This window comes from Ostrea edulis, chromosome 1, assembly GCF_947568905.1.
Source record: "Ostrea edulis chromosome 1, xbOstEdul1.1, whole genome shotgun sequence".
Lineage (NCBI taxonomy): Eukaryota > Metazoa > Mollusca > Bivalvia > Ostreida > Ostreidae > Ostrea > Ostrea edulis.
Genome location: NC_079164.1, coordinates 80200933 through 80225588, shown reverse-complemented (window position 1 = coordinate 80225588; position 24656 = coordinate 80200933). Strand labels below are relative to the sequence as shown.

The 24656-nt window shown below is 35.0% G+C and overlaps 3 protein-coding genes across 3 annotated transcripts in view; all 3 read left to right on the top strand.

Moving 5' to 3' along the window:
• LOC130054058 (uncharacterized) overlaps positions 1 to 24656 on the top strand; it is a 1204346-nt gene that overhangs the window by 1051434 nt on the left and 128256 nt on the right. The gene's annotated exons all lie outside the window — the stretch shown is intronic.
• LOC130054068 (uncharacterized) overlaps positions 1 to 24656 on the top strand; it is an 83118-nt gene that overhangs the window by 2775 nt on the left and 55687 nt on the right. The window lies entirely within an intron of this gene.
• On the top strand, positions 20329 to 24292 carry LOC130054073 (mucin-2-like). The gene is made up of 2 exons (XM_056162411.1): positions 20329 to 20410; positions 22567 to 24292. The coding sequence occupies exons 1-2, from the start codon at positions 20349 to 20351 to the stop codon at positions 23486 to 23488; spliced, it is 984 nt and encodes a 327-aa protein (XP_056018386.1). The 5' UTR covers positions 20329 to 20348; the 3' UTR covers positions 23489 to 24292.

The following is a 24656-nucleotide window of genomic DNA, read 5'->3' as shown; positions in this document are numbered from 1 at the left end:
ATGTGATACACTATTTCTATCAAGTTTACACGACAATCCACATCAGCACTCTAACATCAATAGAAACGCCATTTATCATTCTACCATCAACTCAAACTCTACTTTCAATCCACACACATCGATATTTGCCTGTACAAAATTCACAACTCGATGACATAAAACCTCGCTGGTATTGTCCCCGATTTCGAACGACCCTTTATCCAGCACCGACTACCACATATTCCATCCTTGAAGGAATTTTCACAGTTCAGAATCTAAACATAGATGCCGTAAGTTCATGAATCAAAATGATGGCGATTAACAAGTTTACTGTGTGTGACGTCACAGTTGCTGCCGCATCGTTTGGGTTTAGGCTAAAATGATAAAGGCCTATACATGTATATTATATACATGTACATTATATAATTGGTAACTTTCTCACTTCAAATGTAAAGATAAAATTTTTAAAAATGTAATTGTTCTTTAAAAGTTGTTTCTTAAATTAGTTCTCAAATGTATAAAAAGAATTCTAATAATTTCTGTCCAGCTTTGTTTTTTAAGAACGCACCCCCATCTTCATTGTCCGATTTCTACATTGATCGCTCTGCAGTAAGATATATTCGTTATATGGATTCTTGGTAGAGTATATGGACTCACATTTCCTGTCAACGTATATAACAGCTTGGGAGAATGTTAACTTTGACAGGGAATGCGAGTCCGTACCAAGAATCCATCTAATGAATAATGTATCGTGTCAAAGCCTTCCGTGACACTAGAACTTTAAGGTCGCTCGCAACACTTTTCACATTTAAAGCCGGTGTTGTTAATAAAGACTTTTTTCCATAAAAAATGAGCTAAGCATAGCATTTCCCCTATCAAGAATAAACCCAGACCCATCCTTTGCCCTAGGTAGAAGCACCCCAGTATAGAATCTCACAACTCTCCGTTCCCAGCAGAGTAGCCTTTCCCCACAATAGTTATCCTATTCTCGGACACCTGACTATATACATGTAGTAGGAAAAGTACTAGATAATAGACTCTCCCCATAGTTAGGTTTCTTCCACCCCATTTTGGATTTAATTTTAGTAATATGTTCTTCGGATAGCCAATTGCGTTGTCATCTAATACTTATATATTGCGTACAAAACGTGGACAATACTTCCAGATGATATCCTTTATAGACATCGAGTCTTTTAATGAAATTTTATGTCGTGAATACTTCAGGTCAAATAAGGCTATTGGTTTTGAGAGAGTTAGATAAAAGATCAAAGTAAAATTATTGTAAGTTAGAGAAATTGAGGACTGATATCAGAAATTTTTGTTCATGAAATTTATGATGATGTCTCTGTGATACTTTAGAAAAGACATGAATGATACGTAAACTAAACTATTAAAGAAGTTAGACTAAGACTAAAAGATTTTATATGCACAGTTTCAAAAATATTTTCGCGAATCGACTAGCAAAAATCAAAGATAATTGAGATTTACATTGTTTCTTTTGCAATGGACGATGCTTTTTTAAATCTATAATGTGAAGTACCCGTGGAATTCCAATGCCTACAGTTAATTGATAAGACCTTATTGATTTTGAGGTCAGATAATTGAATTAAAGACCATTCCAAAATTGTTCTTCCGCAGAAAATCAGCGGTTATGGCAAAGGAATGTAATAAAACTCAAAAATCACAAATAGCAGCTTACATGCAGAAATTTGGAGGAATGATTTAAGGTCTCTGAAAAAGGAGGTCTTCACTATAACAAACCTCAATTGGGAACATGAAGTACCGATTACTTTAAATAAATACCAACTAATTAATACTTTTTCACCTTAAGCCGCACATAGTGGAGGCCAATGAGCTTGTACATTTTCCTATAGCGTAGTTTCGAAAAAAGGGACGGACGGTTGTGTATGACTTTAAATCGGATTTAGTCTTATCTACTGTCGCGTGTGCATGCACTTGCGTATGTGTGTTTGGTTTTCCTAGCTAATTTTGCTTTATTCATTTCTTCCGATAACCAAGTAAATATTTTAGATACTATTGCTGGATCGAGTAAATGTTCTATCAACCCCCAATCTTTGCTACTCATGAAAATATTAACAGCTGTGAAAGAGACACTTTTAACTCACTGTGCCACAACATATGCCAGATGTGGTGTAAATCAAATGCGGATTCTAAAAACAAATCTACAGATCTTTGAGTATATTTAAAATCTCAAAACCTTTTTCAAATTAACAAAATCAAAACGTATCACTTGTCAACTATTTACCCCACCATTCCTCACGCTAAATTAAAGAATATGATTTGACATCATAGACAGTTGCTTCGTCTACAAAAATGGTAAAAGGAAATATTCTGATCTAGCGATCAGCCACACCAAAGACTACGAAGAATTGTCAACGAGGAACTTCAGCATCTTTCAATATGCTTGTGCGTAGAATCAGAGTTGTGTTTGACAAAGTGATTTAATCAATGACTGATCTTAAGATATGAATATTTCCCTTTTTCATGTTTATTGAACAAGCAACTGCCTATGATGTCAAAATGTCAAATGTGTGAAGGACTAAAATATTTAGAAACTGATGAGGGTTTTTATCACAATACATGCAAAAAATCTATCAGTTTTTCCAGGAAAATTTCAGGTTTGATTTAACATTTCAATCGACGCAAATTAACATCCTTATTTCGAAATACATGTATCTGCTTAATGAGAACAGTGGGTCACGTGATGTCGGGACTTCACATATAACAATTGCATCTCTCACCAATCAGCTTATTATGAAGAAATCCAGTATTATTCAACTTCGTTTGATACCAATGTGATAGATGTGTTTCTTTTACATCAATGCTTTTATTAAATACTATTCCTTTATTAAAACCCTAACATTTTTTGTCAACACAAAAACGACGAATGGAATTAAGAGGGTTCAACTATAGAGCCTACTGCATATCGTGCAAACTAATGTACACGCACCTATTCGTTTGTTTGTATTATTTATGATTTACAATCATTCAATTAATTAGTTATGTTCCTCGTTTATATACCTAAAATAAACTATTTTGTATCTATCTGAATATTTTCCTCCATAATCCATTGAACAGTCAAGGATCAATCGTACAGATGTTTAGGGGAGAATGATGTAAACAAGGCGAGATCAAAGTAAAAGTAGTTGCTAAAAATAATACCTGAATTAGGCAGATGTTTTTATTGTCATATATGATATATATTTAATATTTAATTATGAACGTTGTCATGGCTAAATTAGACATCATGACCCCTTCCTAAAAATGTGTAAACGACGTTGCTCAATGAGGATTCAATTATCTGTCTGAGAAAAATTTGAATATAATGAATACCTGTTTAAATATCACGCTTTATGGTTCAATCGAGATTTTACGATCTATGTAGGAAAGAAATACGGATGTTTCTCCACAGGGATAGATGCAAGGTGAAGATAACGAACAGTGATCAATCTCATAACTCCTACAAGGAATACAAAATAGATAGTTGGGCAAACACGGACCCCTAGACACACCAGTTATTGTGTTTGTAATAATTACAGTAGTGGTCTATACCATACCACCCCCTAGCAAAATAAAACTCACAGGAATCGATAATTTTGTCAGTAATAATTGTAGTAATTGTCTTTATCATACCACCTGTTTTACTAGAGGTGGTACGGTATAGCCAGTACTATTACTATCACATCCAGGAATTCCTCGTTGATCAGAATACCAACAACATCAGGTATGTATCCAGTTTGAACTTCACGCAAGTGATTTGAAAAGAAACACTAAAGGGCATATTGTAACATAAAGAAATATTTGATTTGTGACAATAAAAATCGCAGCACAGCACATATGCATAATATTGCAAACCACAATTATAACATCATCACATTCCATGGGGATCCGGATTGAAATAGGTGCACAGTACCCCTTGCTTGTCGTAAGAGGCGGTTAATGTTGTATGGTCCGAATTACGACAATTTTTACCATCTTGCAAAAACGCTATTAAATCATCGCACGTATGTAGTTATGAGGATGTATGACATGTCATACATAATTTCATCTGTTTTAACTAATTTTAAATCTGTATTTACAAACAAACGCGTCACTCTGCCATTTCAAGTGACAGTCACGTGATCAGTTTAAACTTTCAAATTATCAGTGTAAATCTGTGTATTTTGTAACAGTACCTTGCCATAAGTTGTAATAGAAATAAACCTATAAAATACCTCTTAGTAATTCATTGTTTTACGCTCTTTCAACCTTGTACAGAATACGGCATGTTGGGATTCCACTGACGCGCGTGGGGCTATTTATAAACACCTAATAATTAATAATTTATGCGTCATCCGGAACACCTCGAGCCTTTCACCGTAAAACACCGTGTTTTCGGTGAAAAGCCCGAGGTGTTCCGGATGATTTTATTTTATGTATCCTTGGACGAATTTGACTCCAGTTTTGGTACTCTAGTTTTCCTTTTAGCTCTTACAAATTTATTGTTATTTCGAATTTCCAAAATTTCGGCTTGAGCATCACTGACGAGACATTATTTGTGGAAATGCACATCCAGTGCATCAAAATTGGTACCGTATAGATTTTACATTACAACCTCTGGGTCGAGGTATCTGCTGGTGTACTGTTAGTTCCCGAGGGTCCCTACAGCCTAATAGCCAAGTACTTCGTTACTAGCTTGGAAATACGGATGTATATTTAATTTCTGGGATGAAATTTAGAAATTCATTTTAAAATTAAGGATTATCTCCTATATGTATAACTGTTATCCTTGGACGAATTTGACTCCAGTTTTTTGGCACTTTAGTTTTCCTTTTAGCTCTTACAAAACTTTGTTATTTCGAATTTCCTAAATTTCGGCTTGAGCATCACTGAAGAGACATTATTTGTCGAAATGCGCATCTGGTGCAACAAAATTGGTACCGTATAAGTCTTACATGTACCGCATTTGTTTACTCTCTAAATAATCTAATCACTGTTTTCAAGCAAGTAATTAAGGAAAAACCACTGTGCTGCTCCAGTCGTTCTAGATTGTTGTCAGGTGCCATTTTCGTTGGAGTGTAGGGTGTCTACACAGAATCTGAAGAATGTCCATTAGAACATGTTGATATTGTTCCTATCATAGTGCCCTTTGTAATATTCAGATGCCAATGAGAGTTCATGCCACATGTCACATTTCTGTAGAAGCTTTCCTAATCTTGATTCTGATACAAGGAACATCTTTTGGCTTCACTTTTAGTCGCAATGGGAAATATTGGGAGTCCTCATTCTCACTATCACTTTCCTCGGGAGCATCATAGTCGGGATCTTGATAATCACCCTCGTCACTGTCAACATTTTCATCACTGATTTGATCTGACTGGTGGACTGTCTATACTGTTGATGTGATGGTAAAAGACCAACAGCCACTTTTAAAGGCATTTCATCTGACTCGAACACTGAACAACAGTATACACTGTAGTCACAATTGATGATGGAAACGATACTTGAATGTGTCTTGTCCGTTGAGAAACTGGGATGAAATCTTGACACCACTTTCAGCGGGTTTCAATTAAACCTGTTCTTACTGGATTTATGACTACATATTTCTCATTCGTTATTGTTACAGAGTCAGCCTGGACCACACCCGACACTGTGTCTGTAGTAGATACTTTGTATGCGGTTGCCTTAGGGGTACTGAAATGGATGGAATCCAGGTTCTTATCTGTCGCCTTTTCAACTACCCCTAACTCTTGGATTTTCTGAAATGAGTTAATAGCGTTTAAAAGCAGACATAAACTGTATATTTATAGATACATGAATAATGTATCATGCCATACAGTTTGCATAGAAAAAGTACGGGGGATACTTGTTACAAATGAAACAGATCTAATTTAATCCCTGTCATATTCTTTATAATTATCAATTTTCTAACGAAATCTTTACAAGTTGTTATCTTAAACTTCAATGTTGTAAGATATTAAAACTTCATTTTGAAAGGGAGGGCAGCCGAAGAAGAAAACGGTGATTTATCTAAGTTACAAAAAGACAAGCAAATAATAACAAACACAAAAAATAAGTTTTCTCTAATCAAATTTCTAATTCCTAGTGAAGGAGGGGGGGGGGGGCAGGATATCCTTATTTCCTTCACAACCTCATTTTGTTCGATTGGGGGAGATAGCACTCGTCCTTTGGTCTTCGAGCTTACATTCTTAGAATTTTCACTACCACTTTTAAAAAGTAAAGGGGTCACTTCAATATCTCATTTTATATGAATAAAAATGTTTTGAAAGGTAGGGGACCCCTTCAGTGTATCTACGTGTCTGATTGAGATGGGGTATTTGAGCACTTCACCCCCACCTGCTGACTACGTCTTTAAAAACGGTGCACTGCTGAGTAGTACAGCTGTAGGTTTAAAGAATGCTCCTATACCACTTCAAACCCAAACATTCCATTCTTCATTAAAAAAAACTTCCAAACAAAGATACATTCCTGGATCCAGTAAATGTTCTACCAAGCCGCTATCTTTGCACCTCACAAAAATATTAACAGTTGTGAAGGAGAAACTTCAAACGTACTGTGCGACTACATATGACAAAAGTGGTGTAAATCAAATGTGGATTCCAAAACTTCTTAAGAACTGTTAGCAAACTTGAAATCGCAAAACTTTTCTCAAATCAAAAACTTCTCTAGAGTGTCCAGGGGTTTTTGTTTGCTCAATTCTCTATTTTATATTGCTTATAGGAGTTATGAGATTGAGCACTGCTCGTTATCTTCATCTTTCAGTGATTAACATCTGGGACAAAATGAAACAGTCTTTCTGATTGATCAGTGTACATACGGAAACCTCATGAACATGTATGTCTAAAAATAGAGGAATGTCGAAAAAGGACGGAGATAACGAGTAGATCAATTGTAAACGGAGTTATCCGTAGTCAAAGTGTGCCAAGAACAGCCCAACAATGAAACATGTCAGACAGCATTTGACCTAATGATAGGTTCCATTGGCAAACAAAAAGATGCATCTGATGCAAAAGCAATGTCAACTGCTTCTGCAACATTACCCCATAATTAACTCTATGCTCAAAGTGGTGTGTAGAAATAAGAAAGAGGAGGAATGAAAATGTAGGACACAAATCAACTGGTACCAATCTATACGATGTCCTTTATTCTATTTGCGTTTTAAATGAATTAATTTATTATGATTTTCTACGTTTCGTGGACGAATGATATAATTGCTTTAAATGAAAGGTAAAGATAACAACCAGTGATCAATCTCATAACTCGTACTAGAAACACCATAGGTGGGAACAGGTGCCTAGGAGGACCAAACATCCCCTGTCGATCGGCTACACCCGATGTGAGCCCTATATCTTGATCAGCTAAACAGAGTAATCCTTAGTCAACATAATTTGCCAGGAACGTCCTAACAATCGGTATGAAATACGTCAGACAGCATTAAGCAAATGATGGACTGCATTTGCAAACTAGATCGGTTTAACGACCATCAAAGTTGCTATCAATACTGCGAAATATGATTTGAAAATTATCATTTCGATTATGACTCATCAGCCCAATTTACCCTTTTATGAAATTGTGTCCTCGCTTATCAACGTATTTTGACTTCAATAACGTTTTGTTTATTTTCATTTCTCTGTGGTGTGTTTCTATGTAACGGTGGTGACGAATCTTTGTACAACTTCAAACGATTTACATGAGATTTGCATGAACTGACGAGCTATGTTCCATGTCATCATAATAGCATCGTAACCTAAATGAATGCTTTTAGTTTACCTTTGGACTTTCCAATTAAGGCCTGAGCTTATGTTTATTTCCCGGTTTTAGTTTCATAAGGTTACATGTACGTAATACTTGACCCCTTGATTGAAATGGAGGAAAAATTTATAATTTATCATATAGCTCTTTATTTGTGTTGTGAACCTCTACAACAATTTCTTCTTCAATGATTTTCACTTTATACATCACATTTTGTTTAAGCGCCTAATCAAACTATTCAGAGAGTATTTAAGCAATATAATTTCTAATCTCAAATCTTTCACGATTATGCCAGACAATAGGTTGAGTATGAAACAGAACTTGATAATTGTCAGAATGGATAACAGAAGAATATCACAATCACGCATAAACACACCAAAACAAAAGTGCGTACTTCTGTGTTTAGTAAACGAGAAATGAGCAGATAGGTGACATGAGGAAGAAGTTAAATGTTGACAAAGCTTGTAACAACATCTCCGTTCATTGTATGACTCATGATTACAACTGTATATTAATCGAACTTGGCATTTTTCCACATTTGGTAATCGTACGTATACTTTCCTTTCAAACGATGAAATTTTTCAGTTTAAAAAAATGATATCACAATCAATAGTACGGGTGTATATGAGTTACCGTACCTATATTGGATTCATAAACTTCCCAAAATCCCTCAGAAGTATAGATGCATTGCAGGATCCAATAAATGTTCTAAGTCCCTATTTGTGCTCCTCACCACAATGTTAACAACTGTCAAGGAGAAATTTCAAACATGTTGTGCTATGACATCTGCCAAAAGTGGTATAAATCAAATGTGCATTCTCAAAATTCTAAAGAAAGTTTAGTAAATTTAAAATCCTAAAACGTTTCTCAAATCAACCACATAAAAACATGACTTTTTTTCAACACTTTACATGATCATTCCTCTTGATAAATCCAAGATTTGACTTTTTGACACCATAGAACTTTGCTTCTCTAATAAATAAGGAAAGAGGAAATATTCATATATTGTAATCAGTCATTCAAAATATAAATTTGTTAATCACAATTCTGATTCTATACACAAGTATATTAGTGTTAGAGTCCTGCATGATAATACCTTCGTACTATTTGGTGATCAGGTCTTCCAATAGTCTATTGGAATTCCCATGAACACGAATTGTGCTGCTTGCCTAGATGGTCGAGCGGTCTAGCGCGCTGGTTACATCCTGCTAGGAGATTTAGTTCCGCAGGTCGCGAGTTCAAACCCGGGTAGGGTTGGAAGTGGGTATCCAAATAAAGTGAAATTTTCTGTGCTTGATATCAAATATTTCTTCACTTAGGGCAGTTATGTTCATTTAAGAGTTCATTGCTATTTATGTGCTTTATATATATATATATATATATATATATATATATATATATATATATATCGGTACCAATTTTGATGCACCAGATATATTTCGAAAAGTGTTTTAATGTCCACTTTTTTGGCTATATTTAGCTCTAAAACTTCATAGTTATTTCGGATTTCAAACATTTCGAATGAGCATCACTGAAGAGACATTATTTGTCGAAATGCGCATCTGGTGCATCAAAATTGGTACCGTATAAGTTTTACATATATATATATATATATATATATATATATACTCAGGCTGATGAAAGGTGAATATTATGGATCAGTTCTTTGAATATATCCTATTTCGCTCCGCTTTAAAAATGAAAACCTACATATGTAAAAATCCAAAAACATGTAGTCTGTGGTGTAAATACGTTTGTAGATTAGTGTAGTTGAGGTGCTAGTTGTTTTTATATGCACTTTTTATTGTTTTGTTAAATTCTTTGTTAATACTGACAACACTATATAATTCTTTTCGTTTGTCATGAAGAAGGGAAAGGTCGTCCCGAGACAATTTGGTTGTTCTTGTTGTTGGTCATTTTAGTGCTTTGTATAATGTTTTGTATTTGACCTTGTATCCACATTGTTGATCCAACACTTCTAGGTATCGGGTGTTGTTGGAACGTGGTGATTTACGCTTTCTGAAATACTATATACTAATATTAGTGAATATCAGCCCACACTTAAACGTACGCTAGATTTACGTCTACGAATTTCTGTATATATGGATTCAAACATCTCACCTCTGGTGTCCCCAGTGGCTGGTGATTGCCCTACTTTCAATTTTGTATTCTAAATAAGATTTCATGAGACTGATCACTGTGGTCTTGAATTTTTCATTTTCGAAATAACTTAATTGAGCGTTAAATTTTTAATTTATTTTTCATTTTTTTAATATGAAAAATTAATTGTTTCAATTCAAACATTCTACGCAGAATGTAAATGTATAAATACAACTTTTACCATTTTATAAACTAAAAATATGAACATGGAATTGTTAAACCAATAACCAATGCTGAATTATAAAACGTAAATACCGGTATGTGAATATAATTATTAAATAAATTGAATTAAAATCACAAACCAAACAATAAAATAAAATTCATACTCAGAAGTTAAAGTGCAAGCTCAATAACTATAAAATTGTTGCACTGGTATCTGTCTATACTATGACTGACAATCATAACAAAAACTTAAAATTCCTGTACATTTTTCAGCTTGTGATACAGGTACCTTTGGACACAATTGCTCTGAAGGTTGTGTTCATGGATCGTATGGATTTGGATGTTCAAAGAAGTGTAACTGTTCACGTGATCAGTTTTGTGACGCAGTTACAGGATGCTCATATAATACCACTGGTAAATATATACTCAACGAATTCGTTTTAGCAATGTATATTAGTTATTTGCATTTTATGTCACCTGAGTCATTCAATTCTTTATTGTCCTTGAGTTATACAATTCATCGGAATGCATCTAGTGCATGTACATGTATATACACAATGTGTATATAATTGTATAAGATAAACAACAGGTGATTGAACAGGAGTTAGGTACCTATGGACACAATTGCTCTGGAGGACGGTGTGTTTATGGATCGTATGGATTTGGATGTTCAAAGAAGTGTGACTCTTCACGTGATCAGTTTTGTGACGCAAGTATAGGATGCTCATATAATACTAGTGGTAAATATTTACCCTAAAATGCTAAAATGAAGTTTAACAATACATATACATGCTATATTGCTGCCGACCAGGCATATACATGTATATCTATTCATGATCATCCATATATGATACTATACTGATAAGATTAGGATTGATTTCTGGGTTAGTGAAGCTTTGTTTGGCCTCCTACAGTCTGTAGACTATGGAGTAGCGTCTGATGAGGTAGCTGTTGGAGTTATCTTTCCATGACGTACCTGGACTGTTTTATGGAGGTGTCGTATCACCCAGAAAACTATCCCTCCCGGTCTTCCTGATATGATCCAGAGGAATGGAAGATCCAATACATCTGGTATCAGGTTGACTGTTGGGACTGCCAAAGAGAGCACCATGTTGATGGGACTATCCGCTTATAGGGCTCTACTCCAGATTTTTCTGTTTGGATTGTCTCCCTTAGCCTTTGGCAATACAACGCCGAACCACAAGGCAGTGTTCTTTCTACTTGACCCAGTAGGAGGGGGTTACTTGATGGACATTAAATTGTTTTCCATCCTGAATTTTATACATTAGGCAGTATTTCCTTCAAGTACCTCTATATCATTATGTTACAAATTTTCCTATCAGTTCCTCTCAATTCTTAGGCAATCAAAAAGCAGTAATACGGCCACTTGAAGCTTTCGCCATTTGTTTGAAAATAAGCAGGATTTTCTCAGCGACGTTTTTACACTTTTGATTGAAGTTTAAAAAATACTACCTATTCCATTTATATTATAAACTGCTTGCGTTTTATCATAGATTAATTGGTGCATACTAAGGTGCATATATAATGTGTGAATTTAGTGCCCTGTAATGTAAAAAATCAGCACCTTTCACGGCAACTTGTTCGCATGTGTCTTTGTTTTGCGGTCTCTTTTGTGCCACTTTTTGATAATTAGTAGTGTTTTTTACATGTATATTGGCTGGGATCAATTTGTGTAATTTACATGTTTATTTGCTCATTTGCAAACCTAGTCATTAGTAAACGGTTGTTTATATTAAGCTGTCCCAGGCAATTAATTTTGTATATGTTGGTATATTACGTCATTTTGTTTGCACTTGGTTTATTACGTCGTTTGTTTGATCATGATAATAAATCACATGTCGGCGCGGGTTCGAATCCCGCTCGCGCCGATAAATGAGAAAGTTTCCCAGTTTACTTTCGGAAGGTCGGTGGTCTCTTCCCAGATACATTATATCTGGGTTCTCTCTTCCACCAATAAAACCTGGGCTCCACCAGATAACTGAAAAATTGTTGAGTGTGGCGGAAAACATTAAATCAATCAATCAAATGCTGTGTTATTTCATTAGACACTTCAATGATTGTCCAGTAACAAAAACCGAGCTATGGAATGCCAGAGTTTTTGCTCGTGTATGGGTTTTTTTATTTCAAAATTGCGGAATATAAAAATGTTTGTTTTGTGTGTACTTGTATATAACATTTTGAGATATCCGTATGTCTTTTTTTTAGTACATTGTTTGTAATAATAAAATATTATGTAATGGTTTTTAGCACAACAGTTTTACCATTAAATAACACACGTCACTGCTATCATGTGTATATCTTGTTGCAGGCGAAACAGAAACAAGTGGAGGTATGTAATATCAATTTCTTTTTCTTAAAAAATGAAATGTAGAGTTAGGAAGAATTCAAATATACTAACCTTTACTCATACTCGGAATTGTAATGATAGTCATTACCTAACGAATGTGATGCAGTTGGGAAAAAGGAGCGTATTAATCTGAATAAATAGTTCGTCTCTAAATTCACGGCTGGGAATCCCCATAGTTTTGAGAGAATCATGGATTGATTGTATGCAAGGTGAAGATAACGAACAGTGATCAATCTCATAACTCCTACAAGCAATACAAAATAGATAGTTGGGCAAACACGGACCCCTGGACACACCAGAGGTGGGATCAGGTGCCTAGGAGGAGTAAGCATGTATCTTGCTTAACGTCTCGCTTGAGAATTTTTAACTCATATGGAGACGTGTATTAAACTGCATTAAAAATCGTCTCTAAATTAATGGCTGGAAATTTCCATAGTCTGAAAGAATCATGAAAGTAGCCAAGTTGATAGTAACTATCAGAAATATATATATATATATATATATATATATATATATATATATATATATATAAGCACTAAAGTTCCAACAACACCGATACCTCAAAGTGTCGGATCCACAACATGGTAACAATGCCAAATACAAACATACAAAGCACTAAAATGATCAACGACACGAATAACCAGATTGTCAAATTTTCGGCACTAAATGCACTAAATGCATAGTGATGAAGAGCAGGAAGGCCTCTACCAAAATTGTAAATTTCATGATCCCCGGGGTAGTGGTTCTGACCCCAGGGCGGGGCGAAACTTAGTATATATTGTTCATGTGTAAAACACTTAGATAATATCTTCTTTAGTTCTATTGATACTAAATTGAAACTGAATGGATATTTAGAAAGAACAGGTAGTCCTTTACAAATATCGTGTTTAGTGTAATTAATGTATCTGAACCGATGATTTCAATACATGTAATAGATAAGATTTGTTTCCTTTTAATATACAATAGAGTAGATAAAATGTAATATTTTGATACTTCGTCATAACGTAACCATACGTATGAAATGTTTAAAGCAAGAGAAGGGTTGCAAGAACGCAGTTCTGAATTCTTCTTGCCGAAACAACGCTTAGGAAATAAAGATAAACAGGTTTCTTAATATTTGTTAATCCCTCCATTTTTTAAAAATTGAAATGCAGAAGTGTGTGTGACAAAGGTAAAAAAATCTCAACAAGTTGTATTAAACGTGTTGATTTTAACTAATTTTCAGCATTCGTGTATAAGCTCATAAATTCTAATATTTTTCGATGATTTGTTAATGACTTATTATACAAGGTACAACCTCGAATCACTAAAGCGTCCAAACTGTTTAACATCGATCGACCAATTAATTAGACAATGAAGAATTTGTAGCAAACCCGCACTTACAGCAAGGAAGCTAGTTACAGGTATACAGACATACATGTACATCCCATTTTGCGTCTGTGTAAACAATAGCTTTACTTGTCGCTCCATTGACCACACATCGCCATTATACTCGCCGCTCCAATGAAGAGATATCGCCGTTACAAATCTTCTAATTTTGTCGACGCCCCTCCCCAATTCCTTCATAAGTTTAAATAATCGTGAATTAAATTTTCTCTATGACTTTGAATTAGTGAAAATTTAATTAGCGTAAATTTAATACACTATTTAAGGTTCCGATTTGCGGGGAAAAAACATGACGTGAAAAACCCCTGATATACGGTAATATCTTCTTTAGTGCTCTTGATTCTGAAATGAAGTAAATAAATGTTTACAAAGGGCAAGTAGTCATTTACTAACATTGTATATTTGATGATCCCAGGGATAGGGGTTTTGGTATCAGATTGGACCAAAATGACCAGTTATTAAATGTGTGAATAATACACCATATTTAACTTCTTTTTGATAAGTACCATTGCAATTCCTTTTAATTTTGGTATGAAGCATATTTAGGACAAGGGGACATAATTCGTAAAATACAGGATTCCTGAACCCCTGGGGCCTTAGGGTGGGCAAAAATTGACAAATTTTCAACAAAAAGAAGAAAAAAACATGCATAGTGATGTATAACAGGAAGGCCTCTAACAAACTTGTAAATTTCAATGATCCTCGGGGTAGACGTTCTGACCCCAGGGCGTGGCCAACCTTGGTACATGTATATAGTGCTTATGTACAAAACACTTAAATAACATCTTCTTTACTGCTATTGATACTAAATCAAATTTCCATGGATATTTTAGAAGGGCAGGTAGTCCTTTACCAAAATTGTAAATTTTATGATCCCATGGGTAAGTGTGTGGAATAGATTGTCAATTTCAGGACTACTGCACCCCTGGGACCTTAGGGGTGGGACAAAAATTGACCAATTATCAAAAACCTTCTTTACAACCATAAATGTGTAAGAAAGGTTCAGACCCCACGGTGAGGCTTAGTATTACATGTATATTGTATATACACTGTATGTGTAAAACATTTAAATGATAAGTTCTTTGATGCTATTGATACTAAATTAGAACTATATAAATATCTTCAATGTAGGAGTAGGTCGGCCTTTACCAAAATTGTAAAGAACAAGGGACGTTATTGGCTAAAATTGACCACCCTTCAAAAACCGATCAAATTGTAAATTTCATGATTCCAAGGTTTTGGTTCCAGGGTGGGGCCAAATTATCATAGTGATTATTGTATTTACCATTTGAAAGACTTCTTTGTGTTTGCTTTTACGGTATAAAAACTATCCGCATATATAGGTAAAGCAGGAACGCGAGTACCAAAATTAAGAATTTTATAACATTAGGGTTTTGACTCTAGGACAGGTCCAAATTAGTCATATCATGTTAATGGTAAAGCCTTTCATTAAAGCTTTTCGAAGAAATTAAGTTTTAAGAACACATCTTGATTTATACTGTTGATAAACATCAGAATTTAGCTTAGATATGCAGAACAGGTTTTCATAGCCCTTGTCACTAGTCAAGTGATACTTTTTAAAATTAATAATCAGGTGACCGATATTGGCCTCTTGTTACTTTATTGTTATTGACACGGTGGCCCAGTTCCACCGTAGGCCTCCTTGGACTTGTGTTCATTGGTAAATACATGTAACACACCGGGAAACACAGAGGACACGATGGACTTCCGTGTATTTTCCACCATGGGATTTTTAAAACTCGTGTCGTGTACTTTGTTATGTTGTATGTGTGTGTGCGTGCGTATCTTGTTACACGTATCCATTTTGTATTTTGGGGAATACCGTATAAGCAAATAGCGAAGACTTAAAGGGAAAGGCAACCCAAAAGCTTTTTACATGATAAATGATAGGATTAATTAAATGATAAAGTCTGTTGTTATACGGCCTAGATAAGCGTCAGTACTAATTTGAAAACGTTAAAAATTGAAATTCCCGCGATCTACAAAGTCTGCCATGATGTGTAACGCTTTTGTGTTCAAGACCAAAAAAAAAAAAATCAGTAATTTTGACGTCACACCGTCTGTTCCGGTTTTTATGAGATTCTAAGATCATCAAAGATATGCATGTGGTAGATCTTACGAATAGATAGATTGATGCCTTCCTGTCAAGCAGTTAATTACACTAATGCAAACGGGAAATGTGAAAAAAGTTTGTTTTTTTCTCTCGAAATTCCCGACCCAACCAAGTCATTTGAAAAGAAAAGACTATGTAAACTGTGGATCCATCATTTGTGTAATGAGAATTTGAGATTCGAAACATTTGTATGAAGAAATGTTTGCCGTCTGCCTGGTTTGCGACTCGACTGAACGCATTTTCTCAATTTCTTCTTGCGAAAGAACGGGCTGAAATCTATACAACTCAAAACTTAACTGTTCGTTACTTGTCATGTTTACAAGGCTACTGATGAAATAAACCGGAACAGACGGTGGGACGTCATAAATTAAACATCAATGGCCGCTCACTTAGCGGCGGGTAATTTAAAATATATGATAGATTAATATTGACTTAATCGTTAAGCAAGGATTTTTGTTGTTAAATTTACGATAGCACGATAGCAATTAGTGATACTTTATTCATAAAAACAACAATGTGATTCAGGTTTTCTTTCCCTTTAATTATGTTCCCCAAACAAAGTTTGGGAACATATTGTTTTTACTCTGTTTCTTATTATTAAGGTCTTCCGTCTCAACGGAAGACCTTATAGTGATTCTTATGTTTCTTTTCCTCTATTATTAGGGTCTTCCGTCTTCAGCGGAAGAACCTTCTGTTATTGTATTGTTGATTTTTCACTTTTCTTATTATTTGCATTCTTTTATTTTTCCTTACCGATTTTGTGCAGAGGATTTCTCGGAGATGGTTGGATCGATTTGCTTTGCTTCAAATTTTCAGAGTTGATGCGTTGCCATCTGAAGTTTATATTTCCGTTTCAATTTCTGAAAATTCACTTCCGGTCGCAAGTTACGTCCGATTTACCGTTTTTTAAAAATGACATATTGTCCAGACGATTTTTCATAAACCGTCAAAGATTGAGTCTTGAAACTTTCAGGGATGATAGATGGTTACTAGTATCTTTGTAATAAGGTATATCATTGCGATCCGTCACTTCCGGCCGTCACCGGAAGTGAACAAAAGAAACGTCAAATTTTAAAATTATGCTTTTGAAACAAAACTTGCATAGATAAATTAGGTCTCTTTCGGCGTTTCAGAAAATGTTAGACTTACCGGAAGTTTAACCAGCAACTTCCGGGTTTTAGAGAAAACCTTCAAAAAAGTAGGTTTTTCTTTGTCCTAGTATATCTCGCTTATTTATCAAGTTTTTAATAAAATGTTTACAGAAGTTATTGGCAATTTCCATATCTAGAGTACCCTTTAGTACTTTTTCAAAATTCACTTCCGGTTGTTCGTTAGAGCTAAATTTCCGTTTCTCAAATGACATTTTGTCCAGGCGTTTTCTCATAAACTGTTAAGATTGAGTCTTGAAACTTTCAGGATGATAGATGGTGACTTGTAGCTCGGTAATAGGGTTTATCATTGCGGTCCGTCACTTCCGGCGGTCACCGGAAGTGAAAAAAGACATGTCATATTTCAGAGTTATGTTTCTGAAACAAAACTTGCATAGATTTATTGGGTCTCTTTCGGAGTTTCAGAAAATGTAAAACTTATCGGAAGTTTAACCTAAAACTTCCAGCTTTCAGAAGAAAATGGGTCTTTCTTTGTTCTCGTATATCTCGCTTATCTACGCAGCTATGTTAAGGCTTCCGGGAGTTTGAAATGCGTTCAAAACATACATTGGATTGCGAGGTCGGTTTTTGGTTTTCAATTGCAATTTATATACTTAAGTACAGACAATTTATATAGAAGGTTCTTTCGGCTATATATTAACATATCTGTTATGATATCACATGACTTTGTTGATCACATGACGGTCATTTATAATTGTTTAAAGTGTTTCACATAAATCGCTTCAGCGAAGCTCATTTAACAATTATTTTTAACTCTTTGTTTGATAAGTGAACTCACCGTATCCTTGTGTACCCGAAATGTGCTTGGGAAAAATGGTAGTATTACTTGCGTACAAAATACACGTATTTCATGAAAAGTTCAACTTACTGACACACTTACCTACACATTTGAGAGTAATCTGTATCCAAGCAAAGCCATCATACATTTAACCAAGCAAGATTCAGATAGAGAACAAACTCCTCTTACGATTTCCGTAATAGATCTCAAATGAATCCTCATAAATTACATGTACCTGCGCTAGACTCTTTTATAAACAAATCATAAATTGTACCTCTTATCACTTGTATAAAACAGAGTACATTTCAAAAGTATATTTTTCGAAAGTATTGTAAACACGCTGAATTTAAATCAAGGGTAATTAAACAAATTATTTTAAATTATTCGGACATATAAGATATTAAAATACAATTCAGACACGTGAATTTTGCAATATCGTTCTGACATCTGATAGGCAGTTTGAAATAAGGTCTAGAGTTTTTGACACTCTCCCCGTCATAACAGCTCAAGTTTCCAGTGACGACGTCATTTTCCATTATGACGTCATATTGGTAGTTCAGAGAAGTGAATCCTTAACCTACCCGCGTATCAACTTTATATTACGATGTTTACAGATATTATTGACATTATCAATCTCTAGGAAACCTTTAATAATATTTCAAAATTCACTTCCGGTCGCGAGATAGGGCCGAATTTCCGGTTTTTTAATGACATTTTGTCTGGGCGTTTTCTCATAAACATTTAATGATTGAGTCTTGAAAATTTCAGAGATGATTATTGGTGACATGTAGCTTTGTAATAAGATTTATCATTGTCATCCGTCACTTCCAGCCGCCACCGAAAGTGAACGAAAGTAACGTCAAACATCAAATTTACGCTTTTGAAACAAAATGTGCATGGAATAATGTAGTGTCTTTTGGAGTTTCAGAAAATGTTACACTTGCCGGAAGTTTAAACAACAACTTCTGGTTTTTAGAGAAAAGCTTCGAAAAATTGTTCTTTCTTTGCTATCATATCTCTCGCTTATAAATCAAGTGTTTGATATAATTTTCACATATATAATTCATATTATCCATCTTCAGAATATAGTGAATTTTTTTTAAAAATTCTCTTCCGTTCGTTGAATATCTACGATTTCCGGGGTTTTTTTTTCTCTAGACGTTTTCTCATAAATAATCAACAATTGAGTCTTGAAACCTTCAGGAATGTTTTATGGTGACTTGTAGATGTGGCATACGTGCTTCAATTTTGTTGTCTTTACTTCCGTCATCCACCGGAAGTAACTTAAAAATATGTAATTTTTCATTTTTTAATATTCTAATGGTCATTACATTATTTAATAGTGTGATAATCATACCATTTCCACCGGAAGTTGATTGTTCGAAACCGGAAGTTGTCTGAAAATTCAACATTTTTCACGGAATTTTTAGTGTGGGTTCTTACATGTACATGGTCCATTTGGAATTTTTAGTTGTTTTATGGACTCCTGAGATACTCGAAAGCGAATAAAATAAAACCGAAATTGTTTATAATTGATAAATCGTGTCTTACATGTACGTGTTTATTTCTTTCATGTATAGTCGTTCTTCACTAGTTGAATTCTTCCTGTTAAGATCCTATCTCGTCAGGAATTGGACGGAAGACCTATTCGTTGCTCGCAACGAGATCATTTCTGGTTATTATTATTATTATTGTTCTTTTTCTTAACGATTTTGTGCACGTGATTTCACAAAAACGACTGGACAGATTTGCATGAAACTTTCAGAAAAAGAATGTAAAATAGGATTCTCTAGAAGTTTTTTTAGTTATGAAAAAATCTCTTCCGGTCGCAAGTTACGGCCGAATTCAGTTTTTCAAATGACATTTTGTCCGGATGTTTTCTCATAAACGATTAAAGATTGAGATTGTGGGTGTATGGTACAAATGCCTGTTGAATGACTTCAATAAAAGTGCGGAATCATACACGCGTGCCCGTGTATGCACGTGCAACGCTTTCTTTCATTTTTTGGTACTAAAATGACCATATTGAACGTAGTACGTGTAATTAAAGGCTAAAATAAGATGATTTTTTGCTATAGGTTTACAATGACATCACTGTTTAATTGGGGGAGGTTTGGGGAACATATGTAAAGGTCCCCGTTACAATTAGAACTAGTTTTGGCATTATTAGCTAGAGTAGTGAGATCGCTAAAATTGAATGATGCTAACAATTTAGTCCATATCGAAGGTAATAGGCATTATAAAGTCGCTAAGATTAGCTCTCACTATATATATATATATATATATATATATATATATATATATATATATATACATACCCATTTCTACGCAAAAATCGCTAAATTTGTGTCTCATTAACAATACCACTTATACGCCATGCTATTTATATATGTCTCCATATTGTTTGTCTTAGGAATATGGACGGTGAATGTACCCATCATGGCCGTCGGTTTTGCCGGAGCAGTCCTTTTGGTGGCTATTGTCGTTATTCTTGTGAAGAGGTAAGTTGGTCATTGATTAATCTAATGGTCTCCTTGGATGATCGTCTATTCCACTCAGTTATACTTCGAATGGTTGTTAATGTATTGTATTCAAAGTAAATGTTTACAAATCGATAAATAATTGCGTTTTGATAATCGAAATCTTCAACAATAATGTTCATGTATCACATAGATGTACACAACAGTGAAATGTCAGCGGTTTTGTCCTACATTCTTCGTTTCAATTCAAATTGATACTGTGACAATGTAATATAAAATTAGATACTTCGGAAATAGAAAGATAGTATCTGACAAAAGATTTACAACTGAATTGATTACAGGATGAAAGCCCACACATATTTCAAATAAGATATCACTCATATGTTGAATTGATGTATTCCGAGTCGTTCACTTCTGCTTTCATCTTCGCTTGCCAAGGGTTTACGATCCGCTCCGCTTCTCTACAACCCTAGGCTGCGTTACCGCGATTTTCGTGACAACAATTTGCTACATATGATTGGATGCAGGCCAAGTCCATTGCAGAGAGCGTGTTAAGTCAGAACACGTTCAAGACGGAGGAATGTGTAAACAATTACTTAGTTTTAGTTGTCTTCAAAACGCTTCCATTTAATCAGCTTTTTATAGTCTCCATACAACATGGTGGTGTGTAGACTGTGGAACGAGCTTTTGCCTACAAAAAAATGTGTAACTCACTGGTTGCAGCTATTTTTATTTTACAACACACAAAGTGTAGCTGAAAAACGCATTTTCATTGGTTGAACATGATGTAAACCAAACAGTTTGTTTTCTCCATCCGCTAGAGGACGCCACTCAAAGCTAACGCAACCAAGAGTTAGACCTACTTTTAAAAAAAATTAAGCTTGCTAATAACTTTTGATTAGTGCTAGAGCTTTGATATTTCACATAAGTACTCCTTGTGACAAGACCTTAGCGTGGGTACTAACATTTTTGACCCAATGATCTTGGAGTTTTTGAAACCTTCCTAACAACCTTTGAACAGTAAGTGCTAGAGTTCTCATATTTAACATGAGTATTCCTTATGACAGGGTCCCGTGGGGATACGGGTTAGAATAGGTACTCAGTACCCCTTGCTTGTCGTAAGAGGCGACTAAATGGGGCGGTCCTTCGGATGAGACCGCAAAAACCGAGGTCCCGTTTCACAGCAGGTGTGGCACGATAAAGATCCCTCTCTGCTCAATGGCCAAAAGCACCGAGCATAGACCTAAGTTTTGCAACCATTCACCGGCAGTGGTGACGTCTCCATATGAGTGAAATATTCAATCAATCAATCAACCTTTCCGTGGGTACTAAAGCTTTTGACCTTGGTATTTGACCTACTTTTTAAAAAAATGATATTGGTCATAACTTCTAAACGGTAAACATTAGAGTTTCATTTTGTCCATGAGCATTTGTTGTGACAGGACCTTTCTACTGTTACCAAGATATATGTCCTTGTGACCTTGGCCATCTTTGGAATTGGCCATTATCGGGGGCATTTGCGTTTCACAAACACATCTTGTTGAATTTTTGAACTGTACTTCAAGATGAAGAAAATTCATATATCATGTTAATTATGTAAAACTTACACGGTACTAATTTAGACGCACCAGATGCGCATTTCGACAAATAATGTCTCTTCAGTGATGCTCAACCGAAATGTTTGAAATCCGAAATAACCAAAAACTTGATAGAGCTCTTTTAGGGAAAAACAGAGTGCCAAAAAGTGGAGTCAAATTCGACTAAGGATAAGAGCTTTGCATGAGGGAGATACTCCTTAATTTTGAAATGAATTTCTAAATTTTATCACAGCAATTAAATATACATCCGTATTTTCAAGCTAGTAACGAAGTACTTAGCTACTGGACTGTAGAGACCCTCGGGGACTAAGAGTCCACCAGCAGAGGCTATGCAACCTGTTGCAAAATCTCAGAATTAAACATCTGCAATGACATTTTAGATTTTATGATTGATTATTTCTACACATACTTAGAACAAAATCAATATAGATCAAAGGAACGAGACTGCAACTAATGTTGTCTCTTTGAATCTGAAACCAAAGGAGACCAGTCAAGCAAATGAAAATTGATGATAATCAGATTTTTAAATAAAGTTATCAACTGCTGATAAAAAAATAATGAAATATGTATTTATTTCAGACAGAGAGTGATGAATGTGACTACCCAAGGATTTTATCTGGGAGTAAGCAGGCAAGTTGCTGATACCACCTCTGAAAGCTATATGAGAGTGGAAGAAAATATCTACGATGAACCTGAACTTGTTTCTTTGGATTACATTGATCCTGTTGATGATAGCGATAAAAATAACTATATCACGAACAGGCATGACAGACCACGAGAAGAAAGAGAAGATAGGACGAAAGAAAAATCTACAGTACTGTCCCTCCTCATGAGGAAAAGAAAGGAATCTGAATTCGATAAAGTGGACAGGGAATACATAGATATTATGGAAATTGGTTCCGGTACGGATTCGCTTCCAGCATCACCACCACTGAAAACATTAACTACAACATCAACTCTCCCACTACAAACGACATCACAATTAACAACAGAACCACCAGTACGATTTCCACCAGTAGAAAAGAAAAAAAATCAATTGACGACAGCACTTTCAAAAAAATTTCACCAATCAGTAGCACGTGAGACAAACACCACGACACAACCAACTGTCGCAAAAGCAAATACAAGCACATCACCTTTAGACTCAGCAATAGATACACAATCACCAACATCTCTTGGAGTGAAAGTAACAGAACAGCCATCATCTCCAATCACCATCACAACAGAAATAGTAACACGGCCACATTCAGCAAAACCAGAAACAACCAAGCTATCATCAGTAGCACTGATAAAATTACCGTCAGACACCCTATCAGAACCAACAAAAACGACAGATTCAACCACACTACATATACCACGTACGAGAAAAAACGTAAAAACAAAGACGTTTTTGCAACCACAACCTACTACAACAGGACAACCAACGACAACAAGACAAACCAATTCAAAAAGCATACAGCATATGATAGATTTTCACGAAACCGCACAGAGAAAAAAATAAGTTACATTTCATATTTCAAGACTTATAATACATACATATGTGGACGTCTATGTATACATTCATTATGATATGTGTGTACATTGTATATACATGTACAACACTTAGCTTTCGCTTACTGTTCCAGAAATAATTTATGCGAATAGTGTAGAAAAATATTTTCAATTGAAAATACATTTCCAAATCATCAGCATCATCATTAATAAAAGATAGTAATGAGATGGTGGCAAATTGGTTTCGGTGGTAAAATGTTCTCGATAATAGTTCTACCTGTGTGCAAACCTGGCGCTATTTCGACTTCTGTCAATTGTGTTTGGAGAAGAAATTAAACAACGAAATGCATAACGGGGGAATTGAACAAGAAACTACACATATTAAGATTGGTCTAAGCTTGAAAATTCTTATTCTTCTGTTTCTGTCAATCTTTAGAAGGATGACGAGGCCCAGGTCTCACTGGTAGGACAGACACCGTTTGAAAATTGCAAGGAAAAATACTTTTTCCCCCAACAAATTCTAAATTCTCTGCGGTTTTTTCCTATAATACTTTTATCAACTATCTGCTGAAAGTCCGCTGTGACAATAGTAGTTCTGGTGCGTATCAGATGACATATTTGTCATTGGTTGGTGGATGCAAAAAAAGATTTGGTTTTGGAAAATATCCCACAATGTGTAAACTCACAAGGATGAACAGTGGATTTCACACATACAGGTTTATTTCCTTATTTTTGTTTATTACCTGCATATATTCATCCCTTTGTTCTCTGGTTATTATTGGTCATTAACGACATATTAAATTCATAAACTGCTCGTGAATTGTTTTTAACATTCTTGGCTTTTACCATTAAATTTATCACTACTTGGTACAATGTGACATTCATCTCACTGAATATTAGTCACATATTCTAGTGTACATGTTGGGATTGTGGCAGAGGTTTTCCATATAATTTAAAGTATGGCTAAGGTGAAAGGAAATAATACCGCACCATGACATCAATCTGTACTTATAAATTAACACATTTTGCCAATAAACTCCGAAATGCTTTTTCCAACGTTACTGCTTTCACCTTTAATATTGTTTCATATGTGAGGTGAAGTCCCTAAGCTATGATAGAATCTTATTTCATTAGAGAATACCGTAAAATTAATCAAAAATCTAATTTCGTTTTCGATC

Coding starts and splice junctions, on each gene's coding strand:
- LOC130054073 (XM_056162411.1), top strand. CDS start 20,349: ATGGCCGTCGGTTTTGCCGGAGCAGTCCTTTTGGTGGCTATTGTCGTT. Junction 20,411..22,566: donor GTCGTTATTCTTGTGAAGAG/GTAAGTTGGTCA, acceptor TATTTATTTCAG/ACAGAGAGTGATGAATGTGA.